Genomic DNA, 12,648 nt, shown 5'->3' on the forward strand with positions numbered 1-12,648 from the left:
AACATTGGTGATTGTATAGGAAATCAACTTGAATGCCACTTCGACCATTTTACAGATTCAAATAGATTGAAGTATATGTTTTATTTTCTAACCTCTGTTTTAAAAATAACTGCATATCCTTTTTACATTAAAAATACTTCTGATAGGATGTCAGAATAGCCAAAGCCTCATATGAGTTTCATTAAGTTAAGTTGATAAGAAAAGATGATGATGAAGATTTGATCCTGTGGTTAATGGGGGCGGGACTAGATAAGCTTTGGCTTCTCCCGCTTTCCCTGTCGGCCATGTGTATTGTATAATTTGAACAAAGATGAAGTGTGATGATGATGATTTAATTGACATGCCCGAAATAAACAAATTAATTAATTAATTAAGGTGCATTTTGCAAGGTGGCAAATGTGAACCTGTGGTCTTGGCTGTGATGGGAGCCTGAGCTTACAGTATTACATTATTGTTGGTATTTCACAGTGTGGCGAGGACCCAGACATTGAAGACACTCCAATGGCTCTCCTCACTATCGTAACTGACAACAGGCAAGTTTTTGGCTCAAGTTGTTATTTTATGTAGTTCCACTGCCTTATCTACCTCACCTAGCGATGCACTACATGTTTGTGACTGCCTACAATTTATTATATCATGTATTTGCTTTTGATTCTTTAAGTTAACTTTGACTTTTTTTAATATATATATTCTATTTTTTATATATTTATTTGATCTAGATTCTGTCCTTTTTATAAGACCTTATTTCATTATTTAAGTTCTGTTTATGTACTAAAATAATTACAGAGGAGGCAGCTGCATTTTTCACCATAGTTTAGACATACTATCAACAAATAATTGTGAAAACAGGCAAATGTAACCATATTTAAAGTAAATTTAAAGTTTTAGAGTCAGTTGCAGCTCTATTCAAAATTGTTGCTGATTAATTACCCTATAATCAAGTTTAGTCTATACATCATCTCAAGTTGTGAGTTTCATATAAAATTAGCAATCTGTAAATCTCAGCAAGCTGTATGTACTGTAGATAGACATGCTTGCATTAGCTATACAATATCTATTCTATTATTTACTCATCCATACATGTCAGTTTGAAAACAGCAGTCTCCAGAAACCAGAGGGGTAAACATCACTGTCATTTTATTTGGACAATAGGACAACATACACTTTATAAAGTATGGGAAAATACAAATATCTCAAATTTCACTGATTCCATGAGGCAGCTGGTAATGACACATGCCTCAGGCATGTTTTCATTAAAAAGGAAAGTAAACAGAATGGTAAGCATTTGATCGGAGAGTGAGCCAAGAGCAGAACGACACATTTGTAATTTAAAGCCAAAGACTCAAGAGGCCACACATACAGCAGGTTCACCACATAGATCCACAGGACATAACCAGATACGTGGCTCAGAGCCAAAGAGAACGCTTAGTTAACGAGTCTATATATCAGGGAGATTCATTGATTGATACACGATTAATTGACAATCTATTACAGCCCACGCCCGTGAAGAAAAAAGCAGTAGCAGAGGGTTTTTTGTCCGTATGTAAATATTTGAGATGCAAGTATTGCATTTTTTTTTTCTTCAAGAATTTGTGTGCAAATAAATTCAGTCCAATCTAAATAATAATTTAAATGCATGCAACCAAGCAGCACATTCTTTAAAATCAGATGAGGACATTTCTGTCCAGCTTATGTGACGTACGTTAGAGCATGCACTCCTTTTCCAGTAGCTCTTCACATTTCAGAAGTTTTAAGAATTCCTTTTTAAAAAGATGACAGCTGTGTTTTTCTATTCACATGGAAATCAAGTTAAATATTTAGATTTAAAAAGGTTTTGGTAAGAAACGACTATAAACATGAGAATCCTTGGAGATGTTTTTGTGCTACAGCAGCATAACGCTAACGAATATCAAACTAACAGTGTAACTCATCGCTTTGAGGGATCATTATACAGCAAAACAAGCGATTACAGTTAAACCCCTTTGTTCCTGTTGGATTAAACGCTGTCCTGACATGTAAATCAGAGATGATTCGTGTCAAACATTTGACATCAATACATGATTTACCAGAAATGTGCATCTTTGAGTCGGATCTCTGCTATTACAATCAGAAATTGTGAAAACAAGTAAAACATTATAATCCCCCAACAAAGTTTCTCAATAAGAGATGACGCTGATGAGTGAACATGTGGAATTAATCTGTGCCTTTTCTTCTTTGTTCGGATCAGACTAATTTACAGAGCAGATATTAAGCTTTTTTAAGAATCTTATAATATCACTATAATAGAAGTTTCTCACATAAGACCAGCCTGTAGCACCCAGTCATACACGTTTTATTTCTTTGCACATTCTAAGTACATTTTATGCAGCTTTAACTATCTGAGGCGGGTCATCCTGCTGTGACGAGCCACTAATCCTTAAAGCATTAGAAAGTGGTTCAGAGAGTTTTAGTGTGCCGGATTGGTTTAAATGCTGTTCAAGATATTCAGCAGGAAAACGAGGAAGAACGTGATCACTTTTGGGCATGGAAATAATCAAATCAATACAGTCGGGTCTGCGAGTGTTCGGAAAGTGACACAATTTGTTGTTTTATCTCTGTTATCCGGCACGTTGGATTGGAAGCTCATTCATTTCAAACCCAACATGATAGAAATACACATCGAGTGTATAAACGTTGGCATGCAGTGAGCTGCTGGCACATTCAATACGCACATGTCAATCAAATCAGCCTTCAATAAGCTATATTGTTTGAACCCCTGTTCTTTATAGAAAATGTAAAATGACCCACCAAGTCTAAATATGAAGCACAACTGGCATTTGCAGAAGTCGCAGCCGTTCAGTGTCGCGGCTGCAGTTCCCACTGAGCGATTAGAGTGGCACAACATTCATAAACACCAATAACGGCAAAAGCTATGATGCACATTATAAGATAACGACCCCTCCCCCTCCCCCCGTGTGCAGTGTTTCCAAGGTTTGTTGCAAGTAATTAACTGTTGAGTTTGGAATGTTTCAGTGGAAATGTTGTTTTCTCTCTTTAACAGATGAAATGATGTGATCTGAGGCCACATATGCAGTGTGATAAGCGCCACGCGACGGCCTCTGCCAGCTTGTTCCCGTGCAGAGAAGGTACAACACACACAGAAGTCTCAGGAATGGTCTTAGTGTTACGGTCATTTGTCGACTGGAGAGGTTGAAGTCCGAGACCTAAATTATGATTTAAACATCCTTAAATTAATCTCTATGTTGTTTAACTATGATTGTTAAAATGTTCTGGTTTGTTTTTCACAACAAAAGGAAATTACTGCTATAAAGTATATGCTTACACAACCCTTAAAAAAAACAAAAAAATTAAGACTCCCTTTAATTACTATTTTATAAACATAAAAAAGGTGAAATTTAAGAGGTTCAGAGTTGCAAAATAAATGCTAAATATAAAGTAGTGAGAGAAACATAAACCGTTATGACAATGCCTTTAAATTCCCGCTGTATGATCATGCGTTGGAAGAGCGGACGAGTCGGTCCCCTTTGAAAAACGATGCGAGTGTTAATTCTACACACAGACTGGCACATGGAGCGGTTGTATGGGAGACGAAAGCAGATCTGCGTCAAACAGTGTTTTCGGGTTTAGGCCGGGGCGCCGTGAACGCTACCAAAGGAGGCCTAAAACTCGGTGCGGAAGGAATCTGCACGCACTGTTTAAATCAGGTCTGCTACAGAGAGGAGGGGAAAACGCTGACTGTGGTGTGTTCTTCCTCCGAGAGATTGTGCAATCTGGATCCTCCTCCACAGCCCAGACCACTGGATCGGGGGGACTTTAGCGGAAGAACCCGAGTCTCTCTCTGAGCCATTCCTCCGTCAGGTCCTCTGTGTTTCTGATCTCAAACACCTGGAAAAAACAGACAAGAAGTAGCAAAGATGTGGCGCTTTATTTCACACAGTCTTAGGATGCAGTTAAATGTAAAGCAGGTCGTGATGCAATAGATCAGAGGTTTTTCAGGCCGGCTTATAGCGACACACATTCATATATTTATACATATTTATACAAAATATAACATATTTTAGATCTATTTTTGGCATTTCTTCATCACAATTTCACAACGTAACATTTACCAAACAGGATGATTTATATTTGCTAATTAGGTTGTATTGGGATCAAATAATTTCGGGGACCCCCTGCTGTAACTCTGTGGACCCCCCAGCGGTGATGATGTAATAAAATACCCAGCTCATATGCTGACGTGACATTATTAATAAACAAGAGTCTACAGCCTCCGTGCTGCTGTACTTAGGCACAGTGGCGCTTTGAGCAAAATGCTAATTTCAGCGAGCTAACATGCTCTCAATGCTGTTCACCATATTAATTTAGCTTTTTAGCATGCATATATGTTTAATAGCATAAAAAAAATATACTCATTAGATTAGAATCTGTCAAGATTTGATGACAGCGTTGCATTAATTACTATAAATGTTGGAAGAAGCAGCTCCACGAACCTTGGACATTTCCACAGTTTGCACCAGTTTGTTTTTGCTTCCTGCGTACATCATCTGCTGCGCCGGGTTGCAACCTGCCGCAACGCAAATACGCCAACGTTAACAGAAAGAAACAACAACACACCCTCAATGACAGAACAGCGTGTAGCATGAATGAAAGTACAGTAACCCCAGAGGTTCATCTCACCGGCTGGACTGGAGAAGATGAAGCAGAGCGGGTAGGAAATGCGTCCGTCGTCGTGGAGGTATTTATAACTGTAGACGATGAATGTTCCCGGCGTTAAGGACGGCTCACACGTTTCACACGAAACCAACACAGGACTCCACTTTCTCATTCATCTGACCAGTGTGAACAGGTCTCATCTCTTTAAAATAGAATCGACCCTCGACTCTTAGACGATGTACAGCTTAATAAGAAGGGGGGATCATTTAGAAACGGTTAAAATAAGACACTTATTCAAAGGATATCTCGGCTGTCTCTCAGGCAGTTCGTCCTTCAGCTCATCAGGAGTAATATCCTATAAAAAAAGACAAATGTTCTTAGTTATCCATTAATATTCAACGGCTGTACGGCTGAAACTAATTTCACTGTGCAAAGTTCAAATTAATGATCACAGAATTCAGTTCGGTTCATCTTAACATGATCTTCTACTATAATTGTGTGCAGACGTGAGAATAAAGTCATATCACATCATATTATATTATAATGACAAGCTGGTTTACCTCGTGTTCCTCTTCAAGGATCACCAGCTGCTTGTCTTTGTCGATCTTCACTGAAGGGCCAGAGAAGAAACTTTGATTTTGTTGTTGTATGGACATATAATTACATACCGAGGAGGGAGAATAAAACCAGTTACATGCTGGTATTTTTCCTATTACAACTGTGCTTGTGTTTAAATAGTGTGTACGCCTTTGGGTGAGACTCTATGCCATGAAAACACGCCTTCGTCAGATTCACCAGCGGTGACATTTTGACCCACAGGTAGTGGAGGATAAAGCTTAAGTTGAGTTTGATACTGATGCAACATGACTGTTGTGGTGGAAGTCGGTTTATGATCACCTGATCAGAAATAAGAATACAACTCCTAACAGAGCTTTTGGTCATTTATTCTATAAAGAGTCCAAAAACAGGCTAGCAGTCGCTACAGAATAAGTGTAATAATCATGACACATGGAATAGTGTGAGTTAAACCTACTCAAACTACTAATTAACCTATAATGAACTACTAAATGAAGAATTACCATCACAACCTGCTGCAGGAACCATTCCCTCTGTTTATTATTTATATATATATATAATATATATATATATATATATATATATATATATATATATATATATATGAAACTGAAATACTCACTAATAATGGCCGCATTGTTGGTCTCCTTACGGAAACGGAACTGCCTCAGCTTTTTAACCAGTTCGTCGTCGACGTCGCACACCACGAGTGATTCAGTCTGAGGAGAAACGTAGAAATGCATGCGTTTACATTTCAAAATCACCGACACACACGCTTATTAAACAAAAACAACGTGAATGATAAATATTGAGGCAACTAAGATGATAAATTGTATTTAATTGGGCCTCGTGTTTTTGAGGATGTTTGCAGATTATATGAATACGGCTTCATGTTATTGTTTGGCCATAAAACAATGTTAGTATCCCGTATTACCATAATTAAAAACTTTATTTAAAATGACATTTCTGCTCTATTCAGAGAGAAAGCAATAACACCAGTATTGTGCAGGATTACCTGACACACACACACACACACACACACACACACACACACACACACACACACACACACACACACACACACACACACACACACAGCATTACATAACTCCAGCACAAAGACAATAAACTCTTCTGGAGTCTCTGCAGAGTCTCTGAATTCTATAATTACACCTTCCTGAGCAGATGGCGGGTGGGAGTCCGGATTTCACTGAGCTCAGAGAGAGATCTTTACAGATTAAAGAAGGGACGGAGTGTGTGTGTGTGTGTGTGTGTGTGTGTGTGTGTGTGTGTGTGTCTGTGTGTGTGTCTGAGTGTTTTTGGGAACGAGAGATTCAGGGAGTAAACAGGATGCGTCGGGACACGATGGGGGAAGAGTCACGACAAGAGAAGCCGGAGGTGGCCCACAGGTTGACTTCTGGTTTAAATGCCTGCAGCCCGGAGACCAGAGTCAGCTAACTTTAAACGTCCGGTTGATTTAATGGATCTCATGAGTTTGTAAAAATAAATGAGACACATGTTTTTAGTCGAGTTGTGATGACAAACAGTCAAATAAAATATTTAAAAAACCAACTCGCAGGGAAACATTGTCCGTCATGAAAAGGGAAACCCAGACATGTAGAAACACATCGCCGATGCGACAAGCTACCCGCACACAGCCACACTGGAACCGGAAGATCGCTAGCTTTGTCTTCAAAATAAAAGCATACGCGTCTTCACGTCTTACGATAGCAAAATCAATGTATGTCAAAAATTGAAAGGGGCATATTTCACTGCAACCTGACACTAATAAAAAATAATTAAATTGAATTAAACAATTATATCGAATAATCTGCATATTAAGTGCAGACCTAAGAGCTGACACCCTTTAACCTCTGATTTATATTGGTTCACCTTTACCGAGATGAGCAGCACTGCGAAATATAGCAAATATAGTGCAAAAAAACAACAACTGCTTCTGAGATGGCAGTTAAAGGTCACCTCATCGATACGATTCTTCGTCTGGTCGTTTTATTCTGAAACACATAACCGGAATCGCCTGACCTGTACTGCGGCTAGCTCGACACCGATACAAGGGGCAGGAGGGTGGAACTCATGCTAGGCTAGCAGGCTAACGCTAGCCTATCTATCTGCGAGCTGACTTCTCCCCAACAGTCTCCGGAACTCCGCGTTTGTTAGCGGCACACAGTGAAAGAAGCTGACCGTGAAATAGCGACGTCGTTACCGCAACGACGACTAACAACTCACCATGATCGTAGAGCTGAAGCTGCAGCTGCTGTTCTGAATGGTACAAACGCTTTCAATGTTTTTTTTCTTCACATCTTGTGACTGGTTAGACCAATCCCAAACAAGCCCCCCCCCCCCTTCAAAAGTTCTCCACAGCCCCATTTTTTTTAATTTTTTTATTATTAAAGTGTACTTACAGGGAAACAGCCTTCTAGCTTTAGTTACTAACAAGTTAATAACAACTTTTATTTAAAAAATATTTTTATTTTTTATTTTTTAAGAGCTAATATTTTTTATGACATTTTATTCATTTTATGAATTTTATCATTTTTGTCACATAATCATATGAATGAAATATAATATGAATGAACGCAATCTTCTTGTACCACATATTGAACATAAACATCCTTAATTACCATGTCATATGTAATATATACAGTATGTGTGGGGGAAAAAAAGTTAACAATATTGTCAAACGTTATGTTTTGTTCATTCTGGTGAACAAATGATTAATTCAAGAGCACTCAATAGTAATGTGTACACACATTATATTGTGTGCATATATTCCTCTGTAAATCTCACGTTACTACAGAAAGTGGTTGATAATACTGCAAATTTAAATTGTTATTATAGACAGAGATATGATTAAAAAAACACATTAATCCTCCAGTTATACATGTTTATAAAGGGCATTTTATTTTTTTTATTTTTTTTATTTTTAGTTTAAAAAACTTTCCTTATTTCCATATTTCCGGGTTTGTGCGCGTTCCACCCAGGGACGTGCCCACCCCACCCTTCGGTATACGTCATCGTGGAAGCGCGTGCTCGCCGAGTTTGTAGTTTGTGTGAGAGAGAGCCGATCCAACGCTAGCTTGTAGCTTGCTAAAGTAGCGGGCTATCTGGCGTCAACAGCTGGATAAATCACCACTTCTCCCCACATCTCACCCGAGAGGAGTTCACCTTCCGGCGAGGTAGCACGACATATCACTTTGTCACTTCTTGTTCCCCGTTGACACCGAGGAGGCTAACATAAACACACGAGCTAAGTTAACCAGCGGAACGTCCACTAGCAGTTAGCCGCTGTTAGCTCGCTCGGTAGCCAACTGTGTTACGCCAGTTAACCGGACGTTTAAAACGCTAAATCTGCGTTTATGCGCGGCTGGAGTCGCCGTAGCATCCGTGTAGCTCATCGTGGTGATATTTAGGCTGGTCACGATAATTCCACTTTGAACCAAATGGGGATTTTGTTGATCACTAGTCGGGGATGGAAACATTTACTACATAGACGAGCCCTCCACTGTTTGACAGCTTGTTGTTTAACTTCCTAATAAAACTAATGTAAGTTGTGTCTCTGCTTTTTTTGTAACTTTTTTTTTGTAGATCATGGCAGATTTCTCGGTGAGTTTAACTTTATTGCATCATATAATCGTGGTTGCATCGATGGTTTGTTGTATACAGAGAGTCATTTTCTGCCCTCCAGCTGTCCGATGCCTTAGGAGACGACTCCCCGAGCAAGGCAAAGAAAATGGGGAACACCAACCCGAGTGCCCCTGCCGGGAACCCTCCGCCTCCTTCCAACCCAGGGTGGCCGGGCTCAGCCCCAGGAGCGCCCAGCCAGCCCTCCGCTCCAGGTGACTATGCTGGTGGATCGTCTGGCCCGGGGGCACCGGGGCAGTTCCCGTACCCCTCTGGTCCTGGGGCACCAGGACAATTCCCGGGACCTCCTTCAGCACCTGGTGGGTTCCACCCTGGTCCTGGGATACCTGGACAATACCCGCCTGCACCAGGAGCTCCAGGGCAGTTCCCCTCCAGTCCCGGGGCACCTGGGCAGTTCCCTGGCCAGTTCCCTGGGCAGTTTCCTGGGCAGTACCCCCCTGAAGGAGCTCCAGGACAGCTACCCGGAGGCCCTGTTCCTTACCCAACTGGACCATTTCAGTCCGGCCCCGGAGCTCCCTCTGGGCCTTATCCAAATGTGCCTTTCCCAGGAAGTCAGCCAGGCGGAGGCAACGGGATGTACGGCCCAGGCGGTCCAGGTGCATTCCCCCCTCCAGCCGGCCCTGGCTTCCCTGCATTCCCTGCTGGGGGCTTCCCCCCATTGCCCTCTGGGTCATGGGGGTCACCTGGAGGCGGAGGCTTCCCTCCTGCCCCTGGCCCCTTCGGTCCTGGCTCTGGGCCTATGGGTCCATACGGTGGGCCCGCTGCTCCCGGAGGCATGCTGGTGAGTAACACTGTTTACGAACAACATCACGTTGCTTGCTTGCTGCATCTCTTTGCCGATGTGTTTTCGCTCCGTTGTGCAGCGGAGCATTTCTCTTGTGGTGGCAGTGTGTGGGATCTAGGTTTACTACAAGTACAGGGTTTTTTCTAGAATATTCAATGAGACTGGTGTGGTGTCGGCCTCGCTCTGTTGCTGATGGGAAAAAAGATTTACTGCATGATGGTACATTTTTAGGGGGGGGTTACTTTTCTGTATATTGGGCTCTGCTGGGGTGCAAAGCAAAGAATAAAGCAGAATCAACAAAATATTCAAACTTAGTTATCAAAAACTGTATTCTTGTCTTTCAGCCCAGATATAATCCACCATATAATTGAAAGCAATGAACTCAGCTTTTCAGTCGGACAAAGGACGTCACCTCCAGAATCAACATATGGTTTGATTAGGCTTCATGAAAATGTCTCCACAGTGTACAGTTAGGGTTCAATCTGCCCGGGCAATGTAATGTTTGAATGAAGTGCAATATGATTTGAAATTTGACCATTTTTTTTTTTTACACAGTACTCATGTTTTTTTTTGTATTAAAACACTTTTTGTTTTCTGATAAAATCACAGTTTTTATTAAAATTTGTATACTCATCACTATTTCTAAACTACCATGTCACTTTTGTATACGTATATATGTATATACGTTTTATATGTATATAAAAAAAATGTTGAAAAACTGATTTTCCTTTCCCTGTCGTCGTCGTGACGAGTCATTGTGAATGGCGTAAGAGTGTTGAGCTAAATGGAAGACGTGACTCATGGCAATGTTTCATCAGGAATGTGGGCGGGGTCAAAGTTTTGAATAATGTTTAACTCAAAAAAACACACTATTTTGTGATAAAGTACTTAGCTTTAGTGAGTAAGTTCAGCGTATCAGTGATGAGATGTTCTTCTGCCACTTCTTGCCAATTCTACTTCTGCCACTGAGGATAAATATTTGTGTATTTGTGTATTTTTCCTGAATAAACACAGTAAATCATAATTTCTCATTATGCTTTTTTTTTTTTTAAACATAATTCCTAAGTAAAGAGTAGTAAAATGAATGTTGTGATTTAAAAATGTACGTATTTCTTCCAGATGGTGCCTTACGATCTCCCGCTTCACGCTGGGATTATGCCACAACTTGTAATCACGATAGAAGGGGAGCCCATTCCTGGTGCAGACAGGTACAAAACACACACTTATTTTTCATTAATTAAAACAGTGGGAGAACGAGTCGTTGTCAGCAGCACTCCTGATCTCTTTGGGGTTTTTTTTTCTTGCAGGTTCCAGATTGACTTCTTCAAAGGGTCAGATGTCGTTTTCCACTTAAATCCTCGATTTCACGAGCAGACGATCGTCAGAAACTCCAACCTCGGTGGATGTTGGGGCCCGGAGGAGCGGGACGCAATGTTCCCATTTGTTCAGGGACGCCGTTTTGAGGTAAAGTGTAAAGCAATGAAGCTGTGGTTGTGTTGGACTGATCGTGTGGTCTGGAGCCAACGTGAGATTTTTATTTCCCCCCCCCCTGCAGCTGAAGATCCTGGTGGAGGAGGACTCGTTCAAAGTGGCGGTGGACGGCAACCACCTGCTGGAGTACGAGCACAGAGTCGGCGGGCTGGAGGAAGTGACTCTGCTGCGAGTGACCGGAGACGTCGCCCTGTACAGCGTAGCCCCAAACATGATCTGAACCCCCCCCGGCTGCTGAAACCGAACGCCGTGCGGGAGAGACCCGGCGTCACACTCTTACCACCGTATTTGAAATCCTCTCAAATACTCTGATGGAGTTTTCCCAAGCACAGTAGTCAGCAAAGTGCAATCTCTCCCACCTGGCACTTTGTTGTTTCTAACAGAACAGATGGCAGATTAACCAGATTATCCTTTTCCTCCTTTCTTTGCTGGATGATATCTCTCGTTTTGTTTTTGCAGCTCACAATCAAAATATTTTAGGACGTAATGGTATCAAAGTAATGAAAGTGCATCTAAGGAAATACTAATTTATGCTTAAACGAGAAGATTGTAGGCTGAGTTGAACTTACTGTCCACTAGTATGCTGTGTTTTGTAGACGGTATGTGTCTTGTTTATTATCCTGTCCTTTATATCGACATCTTGACGAGCCTCTGTAATGCATGAGAGCGGGATGCTGAAAATCAACTAGGTCTCCTTTCCCCCTCCGTACTTCAGTGCTAGCCAACACCTCGACACTCATCGGCCTGTTAACATCCGCAGGCTAACGAAGAAGTTTCGTAACGTATATTTATATTCCAACGTTGGGCTCTTCAGTATTAATCCTCCTGACTCTCGGACCGGACGGGTCGCATCGTGTTTTACGTCCTCTGATTTCATGTTGAAGTCAAATCTACTGGTGAAAACGGAGAGTTATTAAAGATTAAAGTCAAACGTGGGGCAGGGGAGGGGTGGGATCTCTGATTTGTTGCCAAAGATAACAGTGGTACAATATTTTGAGAATATATGCTTGTTTAAATAAAGGGCAACAATCAAATAATGACTGATAATGCTGTTTGATTCAGAACAATGTACACCTTTCATGAGCTGCCTGCCTGTGCACATAATAAATACTAGTTTCTCCGTTCCCCATTCTTTATTTTACCCCAACGTGGAGAAAGTGAGAGAAAATGTCAGGCTTGTACGGGATGTCCTCTGGGGCATTTAAGCTGTCGTTGGTAGAATGTATATCATTAGTTTTATTTTGCTTATATTATATAATTCATTCTTTGTAGCTCACTTTTATCAAAAAGGAAGACAGATTTTTTTTAAGAAAGTAAATTGATTTTTCTAAAAAGTGACCAATCGCATTGAAACACTTGATCAGGTAAAACTGTCCTTTAAGAATGTAAAATGTGACTGCAGGACTACTAATACTTCTGCATAAGTAACATTGTTAATGCATGACCTTTACTTCCTGCAGTATTTTTTATAGCGTGGTATT

At 40.9% G+C, this 12,648-nt stretch overlaps 3 protein-coding genes across 6 annotated transcripts in view; 1 reads left to right on the forward strand and 2 right to left on the reverse strand.

Moving 5' to 3' along the window:
- cnih1 (cornichon family member 1) overlaps positions 1-12,648 on the reverse strand; it is a 196,164-nt gene that overhangs the window by 14,851 nt on the left and 168,665 nt on the right. The gene's annotated exons all lie outside the window — the stretch shown is intronic.
- Positions 1,121-7,570, reverse strand: gmfb (glia maturation factor, beta). Its single transcript, XM_084012693.1, has 7 exons — positions 7,477-7,570; positions 5,852-5,948; positions 5,214-5,263; positions 4,957-5,008; positions 4,678-4,758; positions 4,491-4,564; positions 1,121-3,885 (listed from the first exon to the last, which is right to left on the reverse strand). The coding sequence occupies exons 1-7, from the start codon at positions 7,477-7,479 to the stop codon at positions 3,814-3,816; spliced, it is 429 nt and encodes a 142-aa protein (XP_083868819.1). The 5' UTR covers positions 7,480-7,570; the 3' UTR covers positions 1,121-3,813.
- Positions 8,271-12,283, forward strand: lgals3a (lectin, galactoside binding soluble 3a). Of its 3 annotated transcripts, XM_084014178.1 has the most exons (6): positions 8,271-8,426; positions 8,836-8,853; positions 8,936-9,673; positions 10,796-10,884; positions 10,984-11,140; positions 11,232-12,283. In XM_084014178.1, exons 2-6 carry the CDS (start codon positions 8,839-8,841, stop codon positions 11,385-11,387), a joined length of 1,155 nt encoding a protein of 384 aa, XP_083870304.1. In that variant the 5' UTR covers positions 8,271-8,426; positions 8,836-8,838; the 3' UTR covers positions 11,388-12,283. The 3 variants fall into 3 exon arrangements, with proteins under 3 accessions (XP_083870304.1, XP_083870306.1, XP_083870305.1); XM_084014179.1 differs by lacking the exon at positions 8,836-8,853 and having other exon boundaries at positions 8,275-8,426; positions 8,918-9,673; XM_084014180.1 differs by lacking the exons at positions 10,796-10,884; positions 10,984-11,140; positions 11,232-12,283 and adding an exon at positions 10,021-10,370.

The sequence above is a fragment of the Eutrigla gurnardus genome, assembly GCF_963514095.1.
Source record: "Eutrigla gurnardus genome assembly, chromosome: 7".
NCBI classification, from domain to species: Eukaryota; Metazoa; Chordata; class Actinopteri; order Perciformes; family Triglidae; genus Eutrigla; species Eutrigla gurnardus.